The sequence below is a fragment of the Urocampus carinirostris genome, chromosome 7 (assembly GCF_059441175.1).
Source record: "Urocampus carinirostris isolate Australia breed hairy pipefish chromosome 7, RoL_Ucar_1.0, whole genome shotgun sequence".
In the NCBI taxonomy this organism is placed as follows: Eukaryota; Metazoa; Chordata; class Actinopteri; order Syngnathiformes; family Syngnathidae; genus Urocampus; species Urocampus carinirostris.
In genome coordinates, this window is record NC_142355.1 from 10,397,924 (window position 1) to 10,421,755 (window position 23,832).

General features: G+C 38.2%; 1 protein-coding gene and 2 pseudogenes across 1 annotated transcript in view; 1 reads left to right on the forward strand and 2 right to left on the reverse strand.

Moving 5' to 3' along the window:
• Positions 1-1,072: 1,072 nt before the first annotated feature.
• On the reverse strand, positions 1,073-1,280 carry LOC148362303 (U2 spliceosomal RNA; annotated as a pseudogene).
• Positions 1,281-1,740: 460 nt separating this feature from the next.
• Positions 1,741-1,874, reverse strand: LOC148362304 (U2 spliceosomal RNA; annotated as a pseudogene).
• Positions 1,875-2,485: 611 nt separating this feature from the next.
• The window catches only part of chka (choline kinase alpha), a 29,863-nt gene continuing 8,516 nt past the window's right edge, over positions 2,486-23,832 (forward strand). Inside the window, exons 1-8 of the mRNA XM_088339707.1 lie at positions 2,486-2,989; positions 7,130-7,238; positions 10,764-10,817; positions 15,282-15,395; positions 16,430-16,563; positions 19,034-19,138; positions 20,404-20,462; positions 20,559-20,646. Coding sequence (XP_088195833.1) covers positions 2,754-2,989; positions 7,130-7,238; positions 10,764-10,817; positions 15,282-15,395; positions 16,430-16,563; positions 19,034-19,138; positions 20,404-20,462; positions 20,559-20,646 — 899 coding nt within the window. The 5' untranslated portion in view covers positions 2,486-2,753. The remainder of the gene's footprint in view (positions 2,990-7,129; positions 7,239-10,763; positions 10,818-15,281; positions 15,396-16,429; positions 16,564-19,033; positions 19,139-20,403; positions 20,463-20,558; positions 20,647-23,832) is intronic.

Here is a 23,832-nt window from a genome sequence, read left to right on the forward strand (position 1 = left end):
TTCAAGATACATTTTTTTCCTCTTGCTATTGGTCAATATGCACATTTTTTTCAGGGATTCCATGTTATTGTATTCAAATTTCTTAAGTATTAAAAATGTATTGTATTTTATCCTTTTTGGTACATCTGTAAATATTTGAATTTATGTCTCCTGTGTTTTTTTGAGAACAATTGTTTTACATAACAAAGGTAATGTTTGCCTTTTACAGTTTAATTGTTGTTGCACTGAAAAGTCAATACTTATATTTAAAAAATGTGTGTGTTTTTCAGAAATTAAGAGTTGCTTGACATTTTCATTAATTACTCATGGACAAAAATATTCATGTCACAAGACTCAGATATTTTTTTAGGCCAGCATAGAATGCCTTGCAGGCCCGGACGGCCCACCACTGATTTAGCACAACCACACTGAGACCTAAGCTCAGGTGGCCCTCAAGAAAGTCGAGTTTGAGACCCTTGCTTTGATTTGTTCGTAATACTGTATAATGCATCAAAGCAAGTGAGTCGATTGAGAGCCGGCTTACTTTAATGAGTTGAGCCGAAAAAGCCGGTTCTCTAAAAAGAGACCGACTTCCTTTTACTGCATAACTCACATCATTATACTATGATGACTATTTTGCACCAAATGCATATTGCACAAACCCTACAATACCAAACTGTATGTAACATCCTACATTCCGACATTTCTTGGGTAAAATGTGTGTAAATTATAACTATAACCTTATCCTCCTTGTTTTATAACCTTCTCTTCTCTGTTCCTTTATCTTCTTGGGTTTTTTACCTCACTGTGAATGTGTGACACTGGAGTGTCATGCCCAATTTCGTTGTCACAATATGTCAACGCATTTTGTAACAATGACAATAAAGGTATATTCTATTCTATTCTATTCTCTATCTATTCTATTCTATAACTGGGGGATTTTGTAAGGTTTATTGTTCTATATTATTTATCAATTATCCATTATCCGTAATCGGTCAAATCATAATACGCTACAAAGCCAAGGGGCCGAGACACTTGCTCACAGCCAAGAGGCCGAGTCAAGGTCCTAGCCACAGAGCCATGCAGCGATCACTGCGAATGCACCGTTCCCGGAGGTACTGCAATACCGGGCCGATGCGTGGAGTGGACAGAGCAAGCTCTTATTCCATCTCCGGATTGCAAAAATCCAACTTACAGCATTGCTGTATTTTAATAAAGCGCAACCGTAGAACACAGCCGCCACAGTTTGAATCCTGCAGCAGGGTTATTCTTAGATCTTAGCCAAAAGGCCGAGAACCGTGAATTACCACATGAAATCTGAGGCGGCAAACGCATGCGCACAGTAGCATCAAACCGTTCGCTTCATTTGCAACGACAAAAAACGATACCGAGATAGAGGATGCCTGATACTGATTAAAGAGATAACCACAAACCTGTCTTTTTTCATTTTTTCCTTTTATACTTCCTTTTTTTCTTAACTTCTTTATACAAGAATAATGATTCGTAATATAATGCATCAAAGAAAGTGAGCCGTTTGTCAGCCGGCTCTCTTTAATGAGTTGAGCCGAAAAAGCTGGTTCTCTAAAAAGAGACGGGGGGGTTTTGGGGTTTTTAAGGGTTATTGTTCTATCTTCGTTATTCATTATCCATTATCCGTTATCGGTCAGTTCATAATACGCTACAAACCCTAGGAGCCGGGACACTTACTCTCAGCCAAAAGGCCAAGCTAAGGTCCTAGCCCTAAAGCCTTGCTGCGATCATTGCGAATGCACCGTTCCCGGAGGTACTGCAATACCGGGCCAATGCGTGGAGTGGACAGAGCAAGCTCTTATTCCATCTCCGAAATGCAAAAATCAAAGATCATGGCAAGAGGTACGGCCAAAAGGCCAAGCTAGTCCTGACCGACACATCATCAAATGGCCAAGCTAAGGACCTAGCATCAAAGCCTTGCTTAAAGGCCAAATTAAGGTCCTAGCAATAAAGCGTTACTGCGATCATTGCGAATGCACCGAAAGATTTATTCGAAAAAGAGACAGACTTCCTTTCACTACATAACTACCACATCAAATCCGAGGCGGCAGATTTATGCGCACAGTAGCATCAAATTGCTCGCTTCGTTTGCAACGAAAAAAGACAATACCGAGATAGAGGCTACCGCGGCGAACTCGTTTGACTTGATTGATCTGCCGTTTCGTGATAGTCGGTGTATACCGGATGGTACCCATCATTGACAAATTTGCGTATAGATTTTCTTGTACGTCGTACACGTCTTCAAATGCATAATAAACGTACTTTGTACGGCAAAATCGTACAGGTTGACAGGTATGCGTGGGGTAGACGGTCGCGTTTCGTGTGTTACGTGACGCGTGATAGAAGTGGACGACGGAAGTCAGGTTTGTTTTGGTCCAGCCTCCAATTGGTATCCCGCTGACCTGCGCTCCGGCCGACCAATCCGTAAAGGAGATTGGCGTATCTGCGTCACGTGACTATAAAATCACCGCCTCTCCATTTTGGCTTTAAGCCCACACGACACAAGCATCTCACTTCTTTCTCAGGCTGCATTTATCCGCGTGAGGCAAGAGCTCGCTTATAAAACTCAAACGTTACATTTGATTTTTGTCGCAGTTATAATTAAGTGATACGTGACCACCTACTACTTGAAAATAATTTCGACAGCGAATCAACGGAACCTGGTCTATTAGAGAAGAAACGCACTGAATACTTGATTTGGGCCGTTTTTAAATTGGATTTTTTTTTGGTTGAAATATCTCAAAATGAAGACGAAATTTATGAACGGGGTTTCTTCTTCCCCCTCTATGTCGCTGGGTTTGCTGGTGACCGAGAACGCTCTGCAGGTTCAGCCCGGTTCTCAAGAAGACTGTAAAGAGCTAGTCCGCCCTGAGATTCCTGACCAGGAGACTCGGCTTAATGCTTATCTCTGGTGCAAGGAATTCCTCAATGGTAGTTGGAAAACGTTGGCAGAGGACGACTTCCAGATCAGCGTTATAAGGTAAATCATGTTTTTTCCCTAGTCGTTGCTTGATTTTTATGGATGCTACTCAAGGTGCGTTGTGCACATAGTCGGAGAAAGTCGTCTTCTAACATAGAACGGTATGTAACAGTATTTTAATTTAAATTGTGTTTGATAACGTAGTGAACATAGTTTACAACGAGATTATGCATGGCCCTCCAGGATAAATACGTAATAAAGGATTAAAAGAGATGATCAAGTCATGTTTATTTGTATAGCCCTTAATCACAAAGTGTCTCAAAGGGCTGCACAGAACACAGACTATTGCAAACCACAGACTATTATGACACCAAATTGTTCAAACGTCATATTGTTAGAAAATGATATAACCAAACTTCACATTGTTTATTTGCTGTTAAAAGTGTCAATAAAATTGTTCAAACAACAACAAAAAACATCCCCCTGATCTAAAACCTACATGAGGGCAAATAATACACAGATATTGTCAACATCAGCTTATTCATATGCTATAGAATATAAGCATGTTTTAAGCTTAGATTTAAACATTTCCACTGAGGTTGCAGATCGAATCTCAGGGGGAAGAGCATTCCACAGCACCGGGGCCCGAATGGAGAACGCTCTTGAACCTGCAGATCTCTTCTTGCCTCTTGGGATCACTAGTAGACCAGAATTTTAAGAGCGAAGGCTCCGGACCGGAAGATAGGGGGAAATTAAATCTGAAAGATATGAGGGAGCAAGATGATCAAGATTTAAAAGAATGTCAGGATAAATAGGCATAACTATTTACTGCAGAGGGATCCAACATTCTTAATATGAGGCGTGGAATATATATGTTGGCTTGGAGAGGGATGAGTGCCACCAGGGTGTATTTGCCCAAGACACACCACAGGAAAATGGCCTAGTGGTTAAGGGATACAAACAAACAAAACTTTTTTTTTTACTAATTAGTGCAAAAGGCACGCATTTCTAAACTAACAGCATAGCATGTTATATCTGTGTTGTGAATATGTTATCAACAGTGTGATTATTGGAAGTAGGGATAAATATACTCAATAACCCACTCAAAAAAATCATTTTACTAGATAATCGCAATGACCCAGCACTGATTAGCTATTTTCAGAACAGGTTTGCGGGCATTGGGAACCTCAGCTGTCCTTCTTGGGTATCCTGGTGCCCACAGCCACCATGTTTTAGACCCCTGATTTATTGGGTATTGCTTGGCGACTGGCCTAAGTTGTGATCACATTATAATAGCAGTGCAATTAAAATAGTGCAATGGTTTTTAAGTCAAGTCAAGCTATGTTTATTTGTGTAGCCCTCAATCACAAAGAGTCTCAAAGGGCTGCACAGGTTATTGCAAACGACAGACTATTATTACAGACTATTATTACACCATTCCCTGGTCTAAAACCTACACGAGGGCAAGGAAAAACTCAAAAACCTCAACATGGGGAAAATGAAGAAAGTTTGAGGGGGGACCGCACATGTGGTAATCCCCCTTCCAGGCTGACCAGGCTGCAATGGATGTTGCAATAACAAATAATACACAGATATTGTCAACCAAAAATATAGGTTATTCATATGCTATAGAGTAGAAGTGTGTTTTAAGCTCAGATTTAAACATTGCCACTGAGGTGGCAGATCGAATCTCAGGGGAAAGAGCATTCCACAGCACCGTGGCCCGAATGGAGAACGCTCTCGAACCTGCGGATCTCTTCTTGTCTTTTGGGATTACTAGTAGACCAGCACTTTCAGAGCGAAGGCTACCGGACCGGGACATAGGGCGAAATTGAATATGAAAGATATGAGGGAGCAAGTCCATGGATGATTTTGTATACTACCAACAGAACATTAAAATCACATCTTAAGCCAACAGGGAGCCAATACAGGTTAGCTAAAATCAGGGTCATGTGATCAAACTTTCCTGTCTTAGTTAAAAGCCTCGCTGCAGCATTTTGTACCAGCTGAAGGCTCTTGATTTTGGACTTCGGGAGACCAGAGAATAGTGTATTACAGTAATCGAGACGGGAGGTAACAAACGCGTGAATTATTATCCCTGCATCCGACTGAGACAGCATAGGGCAAATTTTAGCAATGTTGCGAAGATGGAAAAAAGCTGTTCTAGTAATATTCTTAACGTGTGTTTGAAAGGACTGATCGGGGTCAAATATGACACTTAAATTTTTGACCGAGTCACTCTGGGTGATATTACATTTGTCAATGTTCATAACAGTTTTTGAGAACAAGTCACGGCATTTAGATGGACCAATAACTAACTAACATTTCGGTCTAACATGTTTACACTTGAGTGCCATGTTTTATCTCGTTGCATACAACGTTACACCACATTAATAATATAATAATAATAATAATTTCCTTGTATTGTCATTCTGTGTAACAATGTACACAGAACGAAATGTCGATTGCACCTGACCCGTTGTAGCGAGCCGATGCAGCCGCAGCCAACAGAGGGCGCCGCCGACCACTTTTTAAGTCTTAGGAATGACTCGGCCGGGGCGCGAACCACCGACCTCCCAGTCTCAAAGCGGGCGCCTTACCATCTAGGCTACTGAGCTGGTACATTAACATCATTAACGATAATGACTATTATATTCTAAAAAACCCAAGTTAATAAATAAGATATAAACACCCATTTGTCTATACACAACGAATATATATATATATTTTTTCAATCAAGTGCGCTTGATAGTCCTGGGGAAGAAATTGTCTATGAACCTGTTTGTCCATTACTAAACCCCTTCCAATGGCCCGCCCATAGAGACGGGTGTGGCGGTATCGCAAACCAGAATTGTCCGCCTGACTGGGAGGAGAGCAGCTAATGATTTTCTGGGCTGTTTCAGTTACCCATTGTATGTTTTATTTCTGTTTATGTTCATGGTGTTTGTGCCACATTAATGACAATATAGAACATGGGCCATGTAGTATCTTCTTTTTGACTTGGATAAAACTCATTGGGTTCCTATCTCAGTAGCCTAGATGGTAGTGTGCCCGCTTTGAGACTGGGAGGTCGCTGGTTCGCGCCTCGGCCGAGACATACCTAATTGGTATAATGGCGGCGCCCTCTGTTGGCTGCGGCTGCATCGACTCGCTACAACGGGTCAGGTGTATCGACATTTCGTTCTGTGTACATTGTTACAAAGAATGACAATACAAAGGAAATTATTATTATTATTATTATTAAATGAGTGTGGCATCTTTATTGTAGAGTATACATTTAGTTTCTTAAAGTAATAGAAAAATCAGCTAGCTCAAGTTTCTAACTAGCTGCATACATTTTCATTTTTAGCCATTCACGCTGCAACCGATGACAATCCAAAAACGTTTTTAGATATAATTGAAATGTTTTGTTATGAATGGATTTGTTGTATCAAATATTAGTACTCCCTCTGCATTTCAATATTTCGCAAGGGACCTTATATAATCCTGTCCTCCGGTAAGTTTCAAAGGATTGTTTTTGTACGATAACTACTGCAGCTGAGTGCCTTACCTGCGATATTTGGCTATTCAGGTGTGCATTTGAATAATGAACCAGTTGAATGAAAAAGTTTTGGCACCCTTGATCATTTTCAAGATTTTTCAGTTAACTACATCTTTTGACAGACAAACACGGTGAAACAAAGTGACATTTGAGATGTGAAATGAAGTTTATATGATTTACAGAAAGAGTGCATTAATGCCTATGAACAATAAATCAAATAAACTTAATTTTCACTTCTTAATTATCACTGTGTTTTTACATTACATATTACATTATATATATAACTGAAATTGCTGATCCAAACAACCAATATGTTATAAAGGAAAAATCTTGAAAAGGATCGGGGAACGACTGTATATACAGAAGACGAATACACATTTTGGTTGATAATGAGCTAGAAGTCGGATTTAATTTCAAGACCATAAAAATGTTGCCAATAAATCAATGGAGTTTAATAAGCCTGGTTTGTATGTTTTTTGAACAACCCAATGAGCGGCGCTTAAATTAGCTAATGCTAGCGGCTGTGTTAGAGGGTCTTTGGGCAAATATAAGGAGGCTACTGAAACTCATGGGGGCAAGTGCATACTGTTCTATCTGGTTTGTTCCCATTGCTCCAACCTAACCTCATGATTATACTGACTTATATGTCTGTCTTCCAGGGGCGGTCTGAGTAACAAGCTCTTCCTCTGCGGCCTCCCAGACAGTGTGGACACTGTTGGGGATGAGCCGAGGAGCATTCTGCTGCGCCTTTATGGTGCCATTCTGCAGGTGGGTAGTCCTTCTAATATTGAAATGTTTTTTTCATCTTCTTGGTGTCATTTCCCTGGACAAGTAAATGAACTTCACAAGAATGTGTTACCAGCTTGAGTGTTGGGTGGAACATTTTCTGACTGAAGAGTTAATCATAAATGTAATCCAACACACATATTTTGTTTATTCAAATTGGCATGAATGTTCAGTTGTCTGCTTTTGGGGCAACAGTTTTCTTGTTACCAAAATCAGACAAGAATCTGTTTTGTCTGTGTGTTTACGCACATTGTCCATAGTCATGCGTAGTGATGTGCCCCCCACGGCTGTACATGCATGTGTTCTTTGCCGTAGGCTTCCCAAAGGAGCATGCCTTGGGCACTCTTGTTCCCTGTTGAACCCGCCAAAAAACACGGTACAGTATGAGATATCTGAAATCTCAGACTAATACAAAGTTGTACTACACACTAATGCAGCACAACCTGATTGCCAATACTACAAAGTTGGAGAAAGATGGTTTTAAGTTCCTCTGCTTTACATTTAGGCAGTTACCCGGAACAACTTTTGAATTTTTTGAAGCTTTGGATTACTGTGGTCGTTTTCCACATTAGTTTCTTTTTTTTTTGCTGAGCAAACTATTGTAATTGAAAACAGCGTAAATTTCCCATCAGTAAAGGTCAAAAGAGCGTGTTTAAGGCGTGTTCTATGTATTTTGACTAGCTGTAGTAGCCGTAGTTGTGAAATCTCTGTTTTATGATCTTCTGCGCCTCATAATTGCATTCTTAGTGATGAAATGTGCACATAAAGGTTTCTCTCACTTTACGTTTACAATAAGGAAATAAGAGATTAGAAAATCGCCGATACATTATTCAGCTTTTGTAAAAGCATGTAAACATGCAGAGTATTCTAAATATGCTGTTATCCCGACTGCGAGTAGCCAGACTAAGAGGTTTTGGTTATTCTGTACATATTTTAAATTATTCACCCTATCTATGGCTTACTCGCTAAACAAGCCTTATTTGTTAATTTTTCTTTTGGTCAGATTTTTACCAAATGCCATGTAACTATTATAACTCTTGTCATAATTCGTGTAAACAGATTATTTTGATTCCTTCAAAAACGTGAATTCCTCAGTCTAATCAAGGGCATTCCTCCATGAACAAACAAAACAACATGAAAAATCAGTAGAGATAACATTCTGTTGAAGTTAAGCGGCTTTACCAGTTGCCTGTGACTTTGGCTCTACTGCATGAACCCATTCTATAACTAGTGTAATTTTTTTTCTTTACGTGGCACTGATGACGTAATATCAGTCACAGTGACCTGCAGAAACATTTTGGGGTAGCAAGTGGTTAGAAGGGCATTGTGCAGACATGCAAGTCCTCATAAGTCTGAATTTAAACAGTTTTGAAATTCATATTATGTCAAATATACTGTAACTTTGATATGATACATGAGTGACTGTATTTATCTGAGGATAAAAAGCAACAATCTTTACATAAAAAAGAACTCAAGGTTTGAGTGCGTATGATAAACAAGGGCTGGGGTGACACGCCTAAATAAATTACGTAAATCTAATTCTGTATTTGCGCAATGATCCATCTGTCAAAATTATCGCTGACCACAATGGCAAAACATTGCGTGGTCGATCTATAATAAATATGATAATTCTCGATGGCTGTTGCACACAGGCGAGGTGCCTCTTCATTTCGTTTCTCGCCTCACCCAGACTGAAATGTGAGTTAAGCGTTGCTGTTTTGCGCAATTACCAATATCTACACTTATAAGGTTTCAATCTAGTGCCCTCCGCGTTTATATTGATGTATCGGTGACTGTAAGATGGCAATTCAGGGTATGAAGAAGAAACATTTTGCACATAACGCATCCTTCAAACTCGAAGTTGTTGATCATTATAATTTTCTGAAGTTCAAAGAAATCAAACAGCTAGCTGAAATGCACTGTACTAGAGACGAATTAAAAGAAAAAACAGAAAATCATCCTCAAAAGATATTAATATCACCAAAATAGTACGCAGAGGGAGACAAGAAAGGGAAGAAATTAAGGAAATAGATATTTCTGCCATCCATCATCAGCAAGTTATCCATTCATTTTGCTCATTTTAGAGTTGTTATTAAGTGAATTTATCTAAATTTTCTGAAATAGCAAATGCCAGATACTTTTTGTATTTTTTATTTTTTTATTTTAGTTAGAAATAATATTTTTTTTTATCATGACAAAAATAATTCTAAAAATTGCTAAGTTTATCCGCCATCAGCCGAAGCAAATTAATTACTTATTTTCCAAAAAAATGTATACAAAGTCAAACCAGATAGCTGGCGTTTAGCCATGGTGCGGAGGTTGAGGGTTCCATTTCTGCTGCCGCCGCCTCCCCGTGCAGAGTTTGCATGTTCTCCCCGTGCCTGGCTGGGTTTCCTCCAGGCAATTCAGTCTCCTCCCACATTCCCAAAACATGCATGGCAGGCTGATTGGCAGAGACAAATTGTCCCTATGCGTAGATGAGCGTGTGATTTGTCTGGCTGGCAACCAGTTTAGGGTGGTCCCTACCCAGTACCTGAAGTTGGCGTGGATGGGCTCTAGCACCCCCACGACCCAAGTGAGGATAAGTTGTGCAGAGAATGGATAGTTATACCAGAAAGAAAATCCTTACCAAATTATATTTTTAATTATTACAGTTGTTACTTTTGGAGCAAAATTAATTAAAAACATAGTGAAATAAGTCAAACCATATGGAAATGGACAAGATCTATTCATTTTAAAATCAGTAGTACCCCAATTTTGGCTCAATATCAGGTATGTCGTCTTACAAAGCAGGTTGTGGGTTTGTTACCAAGTTATTGTAAGTGGGGCAGGTTTGAGCGTTAATCTACAGCGATGCAGTACCAATACCATCCCCACACTTTTTGTAAAAAGCCTTTTATTAATTATATTCGTCTGAAACCCGGTGATACCCATTGAGAACACTCCCAAAAAACATTTGAAACCAATAAAAATGCTTTTTGTTCCACCCAAAAACTATTTGTTGCGATTGCATTTGATAGACTGTGCTTAGTTAATAACTGTTCCATGTGCGCGCTAATGGGTTTAATCTAAACCTGACTTTTATTGCTCATTATGACAGTGAGGAGAGATGCTGTGTCCTTCACCAAAGTAACCACAGCCAGCTTTTGCATCACAGTGTCTCATTTAAGCAATTACTCATGTTTGATCAATGCAATAATTAAGGAAGTTTTATTTCATTGCCACAGTGCACAGCTGCCAATATTGAACAAACCATACTTTGACCTAAATGGCGTTTCTCAGCAGTGAAAATATGTTAGTGGAATAATAGGAAATTCATAAAACAGTGTTCTACATTTTTTAATCGTAGCATTATGCATAAATGTAGCCAATTTATGGGTGTGCGTGTAGGTTACGTCTGTTTTTCAAGTCACATTGTTTTGTCTGCGCCATAGGCATTGCTCGGTTTGCTCATGGATGGCTTTTCAAGTATTCATGGATAGTTTTTCCTTTTTCTTGTGTTGATAGATGTCCTGTAATAAAGGGGACTCCCAAGAGTCAACCGCAGAGAATCACTTTCAAGTAAGTAAAGGATAATGGCGCCAATCAATGTGAAGCATATCCCTTTGATTCTTGAAAAGGCCATTCAACCCTCATGTCTGAAATCATTTTTTTCCTGTGGTTCTTGATACTTCTCTTTGTGTGTAGGTTTTTTTCAGTTTTGAGTGAGTAGCTCAAAAACGACATTCTGATCATTGAAAAAGATGCATAGCTGAGTAGACTTTTAAGAGTTTTTTGTCATTTTAAAATGCCAATTCCTAGAAAAAACACTGTCAACACAGTGCTTTGCTCCAATTGAATGTATGCGAATTCTTTTATATTCTCGAACTCAAACCAAAATTTAGTTATCAGAGTAAAAACCTCGTGAGATTTGACGGGATCTTCTAAATAATGTAATATATCAGCAGCAGAAAGATTTATTCTACCCCAGAATTAATTCTTTGTATCCTATTGTCTTGACATACTGTATAGCTGATTCTAGTGGTTCAAAGAAAATTGGGAATAAAGAAAGTGTAGGTAACATTGCCAAAATCTATTTTAAATTAGTCATTTGGACTTAAATCTGTGTGTGCGTGGTATTTGGTGAGTTTGCAGTATGGAAATCTAACTCTGGTTTTGCTTTGTTACTAATACCCAGCTATTAAAAAGTACCATATTTTCACGCCAATAAGGTGCACACAAAAGTCTCCAAAATTTTCTTCAAATTGTAGTGGGTAGTGTGCCCTGTCTCCCATGCAGAGTGGTGGATGGAGACCAGGAGACTAAGCAGCTGCTGCGAGAGAATAAAAAAAGAATGAATCCAAGGTTCGCATGGTGAAGGAAGCTGTTTATCTGCGTGGTTTACATTTTAATCAATACTTAAATAACCCGCAACCAAACTCAGTTTTGCTACCCCTGTGTTTTGAAATACGCACATTTGTATGTTTTTCTGTGTTGTCCCGAAAAATTACCCAACCCAAAGATTTCAACCCTAGTGCTTTGCCAGGCAAATAAGTGATTCTTGTTAACAAGGGGTCTTGCTTCCTGATGAAAATAACCACAGAAATAACTTTATTGTATACGATAAGGCATCAACATTGCAATGTACCAGCTCAGTAGCCTAGATGGTAAGGCGCCCGCTTTGAGACTGGGAGGTCGCTGGTTCGCGCCTCGGCCGAGTCATACCTAAGACTTATAACATTGGTAAAATGGCGGCGCCCTCTGTTGGCTGCGGCTGCATTGGCTCGCTACAACGGGTCAGGTGTATCGACATTTCGTTCTTACAAAGAATGACAATACAAAGGAAATTATTATTATTATTATTATAAAGGTTAGATATACACAGATCACAGATGGGTAATGGGGGCCAGAACCACCTGGTAAAAGTGAAATTTTACAAAATGAAGGCGCCCAAGGCTCAAACTTACCTCGAGATGATGTCCTAGCTGACTAAAACTATACAAATTTAACAAAATAATAACTGCAGATCTACAGTTAATCACAAAAAACACAGAATTGTAGTTGATTGGATGATCTTTATAGTCAACATACAAAAGTACAAGATTGAAGGGCTTCTCCTTTCAGTGATGAAGAGAGCGGCTGGGTTGGTGACTAGCATTGGGAATCAAGTTGAGCCTGATCTCCGTGATGATTAAAATACAACCGTCTCGGAAGTAGCAATATTCCCCAAGTTGTAGCTCCAGGTCATCTGTTTCATGGGTAATGGATCTGGCATTGGTGAGGCTTAAGAAAGTTGTAAGCCTAGCTTTAGCAGTGTGTTGCCTTATCTCCCCACGCCGTCTAAGTCGCTTCCTGAACCGGTAATAATCATTCGAGCACCTGCTGGTCATCACTATTTATTTGCGCTCTTCTGACTTTCGTCTGAGTCTGGTTTAATTAATGTATTTATTTTTAATGTAACAAGCCACTAAAATTACTAGTTGTCGACATACTCCGAAAAACCTTCTACATTTCTGTGTGATCTAACTTAGATGACTCACTGTTTGTAGCACTTGCAGTGAATATTTCAGTTAGGTACAAATCTTCAGAGTCTAACTTTTCAAGAGACCAAAACTGTCCATATTTTCTAAATGGTTCAAGAACAGCATTCGATTTCTTTGGGTGCGTCTTGGATTGGGTTTTAGGAGAATTATATAGAAGGGTTAATGCCTCTAATTTATTAAAATTGAAAAAGTAAACTATCAGGATATTTATCGTAAAATGTGTTGTTTTTTTAAAACCTTTTTTTTTTTTTTGATATAACAATTGCAGTAAGTGGTCCTTTTGTCACATTATGTCAACTTAACTCAAGTTGGCATCAGTTTAACAGACAACTATTGATAATATTCGGCATGACCTAATGTTGGGAACAATGAGTGGATGACTCATGAGTGCAAGCCAAATGAATGAGCTCAGTTGAAGACAGCACTTTGAGGCACCGGTAAGCCTCACAATGACCTCCTAGTCACAATGAGTGCAAGCCAAATGAATGAGCTCAGTTGAAGACAGCACTTTGAGGCACCCGTAAGCCTCACAATGACCTCCTAGTCACAATGACCCCTTCACTTTGTCATTGTGAATCACAGCCTATTCCATCGTGTGATTGAAATAAACATTTGAGGGCAGACTCTCTACACTAAGATAGTATACAGTATTATCCTTAGCTGAGCATTTTCCTTCGTTAGAAACCCAGTAATGACCACATTGAAGTCTTTTGCAGCCATATCAGACTGCTTCCGGACATTGTACTGTATCTGCTTGTACTTAGTTGGCGATGGTTCTTAAATGTTGACACACTGTATGTAGACCATGGCCTTTGCATCATAAAACAAACTTAGACATTGTATTTTAGACTTTGGCAGGTTTATTTGACCCAAATTCAGTGACTTTTGTATTCTCTTTTCCTATGTCAGTTTGTAGACACATGGTTTTGAACAGACGGGTATTGAGGTGGCTGGTGAAGCTGTCACTAGCCTGCAGTGGACATGCTGATATCAAACCAGATTCTATATGAGCATTCAGAATAGAATTTTCAGGCTTGAAAATACTAAATGAAAGAGGCAGGCTACCTGATGAGTTCCTTTCAGTTCAACACCCAACGTCTAACGTGTATTGATGATTAAAATTCAGACTGACTTTCAAAGTCAGTGACTGACTTTGAAAGCTTCGTGTAGAACACCTAAAAGCTTAGAAAAAGAACAAAATGAACAAACACACAGATACAGGACTGATGCAAAATTCTAGAATATTATGATCTATTGTGAAATGATTTCTTTTCTGTAATGCGAGTAAAACAAAATTACCAATTATCCTGGATTCATTAAAGATTCACTAAAATATTGCATATTTTGATATCCTAATATTTTAAGATCATATATTTGAGTGTATGCCTTGATCATCAATATTAAATCAATAAGACTAATATTTCAGATAATTGATAAATAATCCAGAAATGATTTTTTTTTTTTGTATCTTGATGCATAGAGTTGGAAGGTGTAACTATATGCATAGTAAGAAGATTATGAGATATTAGATAATATACGCCAGAGATTTTAAACATGTGACAAGGGCTGCATAAGTTTATTACATAAGATCGAGGAGCTTAACTCTGCGGTGGCAACAATAAGAATGCAGTTTTTTTTTTTCAGGAGTGTAGATGTTTTGACTGTTTTTTTCTGCTGAGAATGCTCATTCCGCCGAAAAGCCCAAGGTTTATCCCATACAACAGAAACATATTTGAACAGATTAGTTGGAATAAGTTTTCGAACCAATAACTTTTTTGATATATATACCTTGTATGGAGCATTTTGCAACTTGTTTATAGTCAGTGGTGGGTCCAAATTTTCTTCATCTTTGTTAGGTAACTGAGACATACTTAAACTATTGTGAAATACTTCAATACACGCAGGGTCGGATTTATCATTTTTCTGAACCAAACAACCGTAGGTCACGGGAGTACTTATAAAAGATAATAACCTCAATGTCTTTTGGTGATTGTGTCTAATCGCTAGTTTTTGTAATAAGAGACATTATGAGGGATCTTTTCGCATTAAGTTTTTTTTGTTTGTTTTAGGGTTCTTATACCTCAACTGCTGTGTTAAGAATTTTGTCTTATGAATAGTATATCCTCTAGCTTTATTTTTGTTTTTTGTAATTCAGTCCTTGATATTTTTAGTCTTAATCTACCGTTACTTTTTTATTAAGATGAATAAAATGAGATTTTACGACTAACTACTGTGTTCCCACTTTCCCAGAGGAAAGACGGAGATACGCTTGGAGAGTATTCATTATTTTGAAAAAGTATGCCCACACTTTCCTTATTATCTTATCAAACTTGACGTCTTTAAACAGTGATGCCTTAAAGAGCCAAGTAAGCAGTGGTTTAGTATTAAATTGTGAATGGTGATCTTGCCCAGTAAATGAGCCATCGTATTGACCGCTTCCGTTCAGAATTCTGTGTGCATTAAGTGTTAATGTGTTTTTTTACATTTGTTTCATGTATTTCAGGGGGCAGAGGCTATGGTCCTGGAGAGTGTGATGTTTGCAATCCTGGCAGAGAGAGAACTGGGTCCAAAACTCTACGGTATTTTTCCTCAGGGACGACTGGAGCAATATATGCCTGTAAGTTCCAATTGTTTTTTTTTTTTAAACATTTATTTCATTGCTGATTGTAGTGGGTCATGCTTGCTGGTTTTACACTTTTATGTTAGCATTGCAGCACATTTGTTGATTCTAAAATATTTTTACCCCAAAAAATAATTCTGTGTTTTTAGGAACCCCCACTAGTCTAAACCTTTCTATCTTTCACGTTGATCATGTGGCTCAAGTGGGCAGCGATTTTGCTACATGCTGTGTGACCTTTGAAAACAACATCAAAGTTGTTCAGGGCTCCAGTAATATGACCAATCATGACTCATTTTCAGAAAACTGGCAAACAGTAATAGTGCGTTATTTTTCATTCACAGTATGTTATTGAATGGCCACCCCTTGATATTTTTTCTTAACTAGTAAACAACAAACACAGCACTTTTCTACAACTAATAAGGGCGCTATACAACAGGTTGACTTCCAATTTATCGATGTACTGTAAATGAGTCAAGCAGTATTTGATCTGGTTTGCTGGTAAAAAAAAACACGTTGGTTATATGTACATTTTAAATTTTACCGCCTCAAATGCACAAGAATTGATGACTGTTTTGCTCTATGATATCACAGAAAAGTATGATGTTTTTTTTAATCATCACAGAGAGAGAGAGAGAGAGAGAGAGCTAAGCCCAGTATTTTGGATAGCTCCTTTTATGAAATGAAATGAAATGATCTGCATTTATATAGCGCTTTTCAAGCCAATTACTTCCCAAAGCGCTTTACATTGTGCTTCACATTTCCCAATAGCGGCCGTGATCTGTGCAGCCATGTAAGGCGCTAACCTGCTTATTGGGGGCTCAGTGTCTTACCCAAGGACACTTCGACATGTAACACGGACAAGCCGGGATTCGAACTGGGATCCCTTAATCCTAAAACGATCGCTCTACCTCCTGAGCTACTGCCGCCCCGTCTCAACCTTTTTTGATCCCGCTATATTTTAGTATTTGGTGCATATAAAAGAGAGAATCAAATATGATTGTCTGTAAGGAAAACATACATTGTTTTGACAGAGCCGCAAGCTGGAAACATGTGAGTTGAGTGACCCAAGCATTTCTGCAGAGGTTGCAGAAAAAATGGCTAAGTTTCACGGAATGAGGATGCCATTCAACAAGGAGCCCAAATGGTTGTTCAGAACTATGGATAAGTAAGTTACCGACTTTTCTTGGCCAAGATTCCGGCAGAATTGTTTTTATTTTGAGAAGTTGCAATCATAATCCTTTCTCTTCACAGATTATGTTTAAATTCTTTTAAATGGTTTCCTGACATAAATAACTTTCGAGGACAATTAAATGCATGAACTGAAAGGACAATGCAGGGGTCTACATGGGTGATAACATATCAAATGCTCACAGCAAAACCGTCATTATCGGAGACCTCACTGCCCGAGTGGTAAAATTTTAACTGACATGAACGTTTTTTAACATTTGCCCGAGATCAACTTGGTCAATGAATATTTCAATGGACAAAAAAGGTGAACCACTGAAACAAAAAGTCCTTCAAAATCATTCACCATTCATGACAATAAACAACACAAACATATCTAGGTTTCATTTTACGAACAAAGTTTAGTGAGAAGTTTTGTATTGTAACCCTAAAATAAGAGAAACACTGAGTTTTCCATTCCAAAAAGCACCGTAACGCAGACCAGAGAAAGTAGGGTAACTCATTAGGTTTTATAATGAAAGGTAACGTGATATCTTCCCAAGTTACAGCAGCATACCTACCGTCTTTTCAAAACCTAATGTGCTCGAGTATCTTATTTATCAATTAACCTTAAGTTTTTCTTTGTCTTCGCCCCTGTTCTGCCACGCACACGATTTGATTCCCTAGTTCATTCAGTTGGGGAGATATAGCATGGCGTGACATTGATCAAAAAGTGCATTTTATTCATGCGCAATTTAATAAATCCACTCTGCAGATTTCCCATGCATAATTTGGAGGCTGACTCGTTGAATTGAGGTCACATTAACGTCGTCATTACCAAGCACCGGTTATCCAGTTAAAATTACACTGACTTGAATTGACTCACTCCAATTTGCGCCCCCGAAACCACAAAGTCACTGTATTCTATCTCAGGGTGGTGTAACTCGGAATTCTGTGTTAGAGTCAGTGCTTAAATCTCCATTGTGAATTGTTCTTCTGCAATCGGAGGGTATTCACTCACTTTTGGACTGTGCCGTCAAAAGAGCTGTGTGAACGGAATCAATAAATGTAGGTCACAGTGCTCAGCTTTTGGTGATCTGACAGTCAGATCACGAGAAAGTTGACGTTTATATGGAACATCTTGTGCATTGTAGCTTAAACCGTGTCTGAAAATTTGAATGTAGCCATTGAAAGGTGAACCATTAAATACTAAATGTCGATGACAGATCGTTTATAAGATTAATCGTTTCAATACTCTTAAACTAACATGTTCGACCTTTGGCCACTAGGACATGAAAACAGGGATGTTATATCGAGTATTTTGGAAGAAATGTGAAACTCGACATTTTTTTTTTACTTCAATTTGACCTCTGCTTTGCTCAATTCCACAAATTTTTACCTTTGTTTATCATGCCTGGACCCTATTTATCTGGGATGATCAGATCAGTGGGCTTTCTGCCAATTCAGTTGGGACCCCTTGGGCTAAAGTTTCCTCACACTGTCCTTATAATGAAGTACTTATCAGACCCAGCAGCCACTATAAAGCAGATATATCAACTTTCTCTCTTTGTATGAAGATGTGTCCTTGAAATATTTACCTAAAACATCTAAGACTGTGATATTAATTCAATTGTATTTGTCACACTATGAGGCTTTAGCTGAAACTTTATTAGGAAATTGTTAAATAGTATTCCAATATTTGTACCAACATGAAAGCTGTACACTGATATTATTTGTAACAAAGGCTAAGGTGATATAACAAGTATTGCATGCATGTCCAATAGTTTTCCGATATTGCATAATTCCAGAGCGGAACTTTGAAAAAATGTTCCCTCTAACTACACATCCTGCCTTCTCTTTATTTGTCAACCCAGTTTTTGTGTTTATACAATCAGCAAACACAGACTGCACTACTTTTTTCCACCCTAAAGTCAACATTCCCCACTTTTAAAGATAACACGTCCCGATTGCGATAAGTTCTTATGACATACCTACGTTGGAATTGACCTAAAATCTTGTCAAGTAGAAGTTTGCTAGGATTACGTTGCTTTTTTACTGTCCGTGTGTCGTGACAAAGTCCATCATTCCGGTACACTTTTCTCTGTGGAAAGTTCCAAAATACGGTTTTATGACATGCAATGTAGTTGTTGTAGTGGTGTTGAACAGAATGCAACAGAATACATTTCATAAATGATTGACAGTAATACAAAACTAAAACAAATGTTAATAATGCTATTCCATATTTGTTAGAAATACATCACGCCGCAGTATGTTCATTAAGGTTATGGTTTCACTAGGGATGCCTCATTACGACGGTTTCACTCCTGAGACAACGGTCATATTGCAGCCCTGGGTATCGCCAATACTAATATTGATCCAATACAATATCATAAATGTATTTCTACATTTCACTCAAACTACCTTCTTTACACCAGGAGTGAATGCACTTGTCTTCTTGCATTTGTTTTCAGGTATTTAAGCCAAGTCATGAGGCTCAACTTCACTCGAGAATCTCAGTTGCGCCATTTCAACCGCTTGCTGAGCTACAACCTGCTACAGGAGATGGATTGGCTGAAGTATGTTGTTCTTAGCCTGATGTTGTTACATGAGAGAAAATCCTTCCTTTAAGTAGATGTCAATTCGAGAAAGAGCACTGCTGTGTTAAATAACTAAACTAACACAAGGAGGAAAAAATGGAGTATATCAACTGGGTAATTTCAATCGCCTGGGGTTAGGAGTGCAGGACAGTTTTTGATGCGTCACGATTTTGACTTGAACCAATATTTACCAATCCATAAACGTCCAAATTTCGATTATTAAAATGTCACAAAACACTGAACTAAGGAGCAAAATGTTATTTCCCACAGGACCTTTTCAGCGGACAGCTTCTCATTCAAGTGCAAATGTGTCGAACAGTTCTCCTTCTGCAACGTTAATTGCAGAACATGAGATAAAAGCATCACTTCATGCCAGCTGTGTCGCACTAAAATATCACCCACAGAGGTGTACGGGTGAAGGCCATCCGGAGTGTATTTACCGCACCATTGGAATTTTTTTATCAATCAGAAACTAGCTTCGCCATAAAGTGTACATGCTCAGGTAGGCGATAGCAATCAGCTTTATTTGACCCAAAATAAGGGTAAGACATATTTGGTACATGCATGTCTCCTAATTAAATCAATTGTTACCGTAGCTGTTTTTTTATTGCAGGTCATTGGAAAATGATGGTTTGCACAAAAAATACAAAATACCAGCTGTTTTTACATATGTTTAAACACGCTACAGCTTTATTTTATGATACAAGCAACATTTAAGAAAGAAATTCACAAACTCAGAGTAACATTTTTATAGATAAATAGATAAAATACATCCGAACAAAAAAGAAAGAAAAGGAAGGAAGGAAGGAAGGAAGGAAGGAGGGAGAAATGAAGAAGGGAAGGAAGGAAGGAAGGGGAATAAGGAAAGGAGGGAAAGGAGAAAAGATGGAAGGAAAAAAACGAAGTGAAATCATAATTACTGGTATAGCCCTTAATCACAAAATGTCTCAAAAGTAAGACAGACAGACAGACCGACAAAAGTCAAGTCACATTTACTTGTATAGACCTTAATCACAAAATGTCTATAAAGAAAGGAGAAAGACGCTCTCATCTCATGTTTGCCATTCCCCAAAACGAAACCCCTTTGCGAAACGGACCTCAGAGACTACGTTATACTGCATTATGGCTTTATATTTTCCGGTCTGAAGTTAACAATTACAACTTTTATTACGTTTGTTGCCAGTCAGTAGTATAAAACAATCTTCAAGTTTGTTGTCTGCTGACCTTCTTGTGTCCATGCTCAGGTGTATGCTGGAGTCCATCAACTCACCGGTGGTGTTTTGTCACAATGACTGTCAAGAAGGTATAATTCTGCAATTTGTACACTATATAAGATGACAAACCGACCAAAATGTAAAACAATTGTGGTTTTTTTTTTCACCTTTTCTTTTTGCTTCAGGAAACATCTTGCTACTTAAGGACCACCAACAGTCGGACAAACAGAAGCTGATGCTCATTGACTTTGAGTATAGCAGCTATAATTATAGGTATGTGTACACACTCTCCCCTCATTATACAGTAAAAACAAGAGATGCAAGTGTCTAGTTGCAACAGAATTTGATCAATTTCCCTGCCATACACTATACGGTTGTTGCACCATAAACTATCATGGCACAACAGCTCTGTTTATGTCACTGACATTGATTTGAAACAAATCGATAAACGTACATGTGCCAATGCATGTGACAGGATGTTTATCGTCAATCTTTCCAAGAGGTGTAATGTGCCTGAAACACTTTAACATGAGTCTATCAAAGTTCAAATAACTCCCTCTCAGTCTCCAACTTCTCTTTTCCACATCATATTTAAAAGATTAGAACCCTTTTTATATCTGTCAACCCTTGATGACTAAAACATGTAAAGGTCAATTATATTTTCCCTCTCAATCGTATTTTTTTGGGGAGGTTCGGGGTATGGGGCAGAATTTTATTAAATTACTGTTCTATCAGATGCTTGAATGTCAATCTTCAATTTATAATACGCTATCAGAAGTAATCATGGAAACAAACTAATCCACAAGTGCAACCAAATCTCGGATGGGAGCGTAATCTCATATTGTAGAAGAAACGGAAGATCGATAAATGCACTCACTCATGGTTAGTTAAGCACACACTCAAAACAGCGTCCATTGCAGCGAAGCATCGCAGCATGTTCCTGGAGACTTGTCCAAAAAAGCAACTGCCCAATTGATAGTGGCCGAAAACTTGCTGCTAAAGTGGATGTAATGCTTAGTTCTCTATAGAACTGATGGTTCAGCTATGTGTTTCCAATAGAACTGGAAGTGCAGCTAAGGAGCGAAAATACCAGTAACTTTTCTAATCATAGGGCAAAAAAAATCCCATGTTGAGTAAAAAGTATATGAGTATATCTATATGATCATGTTCAACTATTCTAGCAACATTTTCAATAAAATATGACAAAATTGTATAAGGTTCACAGGTATGCGTTTCATATTTCTTGGAATAAAAATCTGCTGACTGATACGCAGATCCCTTGTGCTTTTAGTCTGTGTGTTACGGATCCCAGACTACAATGTGTACCACCAGAGGCAGTTTTAGGTTCAGAGCTTTGGGGGTGCTGAGCACCCAGAGTGTCCGGCTGATTGAAAGAAATATTATTTTTTTGCCATTTAAATAAGTAATAAATAATAAAATAATAAATAAAAAGTCTACCTCTGTTTTTTCAAACACAAGCTGCTTTTACTACCAAAAAGATAAGAATTCAGTATCAGAAAAATCCGTTTCAATTCATAACTTTTTTTAACAGTAAATTGATTATAGAAAATGTCTACAAAATGTGACGATAACGTGGTCCACCGATAAGGAGAAAATACCAAATTTTCAGAATATGTCTTAATTTTTATTCTGAATTGAATGTTTTTAAGAGATTAGTGCTTGGTATCAAATGGACTGAATCATATTTCTGTTTTGTTTTACTTTTCTTAATCTAGTATTTTTCATCATATTCAAGCCTAGTCAATCTTTTATTGAGGATTTTTTTTTTAAATGTTATAACTTTTGGGGTGCATGAGAATCCCCCAAAACAGGCTGGTTACGCCCATGGGTACCACACAACAATATTGATTTAATAGTAGTCGAGACCTCACGCACTGGTTTTCTTGGAAATATCGAAATGTTGTGTTGGAATGAGGCTGCTGAGCCACGCGTGTTGTTTACATTTACCGATCTGATTTCTTCACAAAAATCAATTACAAACATTCTCCATCAACACGTCAAATATAAAAAACTGTAGTAATAAACGAACCAACCCATTTCCCTTGTAAAGTTTCTCAAGTTCATATAGTGTATTTGATCCCATCCGAGGTATTCAATAAAATAACCCTAATAAAATTTGTCTTCAGTTTCAAAATAGCTTTCTTCAAATACCATTAGAGATAAGATTGGGCCAAAAAAAAGCTAGCCCAACCCGATGCGGCCCTTGGGTATAAAAGCCCGAACCAGCCCGTGACCGATTAACTTAATTTGAGTGACTCAAAGTTAACAAGAATTTTCACATTTTATTAGTTAACAGGAACGGTTATTTTGGCTGGAGCAAGCCGCTCTTTTTACCGGCTCTGGTCGGATCCAATTCGCTCAGTCTTTCGTTGTTTCTCGAGGGGATTCACAGTACTTTTATGTCCTTTCTCATACTGAAACTCCTTTTCCGACTAAAGATTTGGATTTAAGCTTACGAATTTTGCGAAGTTCTTCCAACAAACAGCTCCAGTTTTTTATGGTGCATTGGTGGTAAATTATTACACACTGTCACTTGCTATGTTATTTTTAGGATGACCCAGACTTCTCCTTGAGAGCATATTTATCGTTGTCGACGGAATAGCTTGGTGAACAACGAATAGCAGAGAGACAATGGTTATATTTTCTCACACAGTCCTTTTGTCCTATCCTCCAGCTGCCCTCCCCATTCAGCCGGCTAGCTACTTATATGCTATTCTCGTGGATCATCCTACACAAAAATGATACAAAACACACCAACGACCTGAAAACTTTCAGCTCCCACTCTGTTGGACTATCGAGCAGAATGTGTCTCAAAATGCTCATGCCCTTTACTTTTTGCATACAGCATCCTGTATTTTTGTCCACAGACACATTACCTATTTAGTAGCAAAAAGCCGAGAGAATAAAGCCGTGGTGTCATCAAATCCTCAGTCCTAGTTTCTTAATTAATGCTCCCCATGTAAATACCATCAAGTGAAACAAATAATAGCAAATGATGACATCATGGGACGGGAAATCATTATTTAGCAAAGGCTTTCACTGATTGATGTCCCTTTATTAAATTGCAATCAAAGTATATGAATAGTAGACATTTCTATTTTGTGTCAAAAGATGAATAGGTCAGGTCAAATTTTTGTTTATGTTGTTTGCTTAAAAACACTCTGGGTAGAGCTATTTCTGCTTAAACCTACTCACTTTCTAATTAAGCGAAATAATTGGACAGATGTAATTATTTTTTATTAATGCTGTCATTCTAGAATAAGAGTTAAGAAGCAAAAACCACCCATTTGAATAGTTTCCTTGGGGCAGACATATTGAGAGTTGGTGCCGAGGAATGGACGTTGACATTTTCACCTTCAGTTGCTAATGATCATAAGTGGTCATTTTTGGGTTGACTTCCAAAAATACATCTTAGATTTGTTATTTAATTCCAATAAC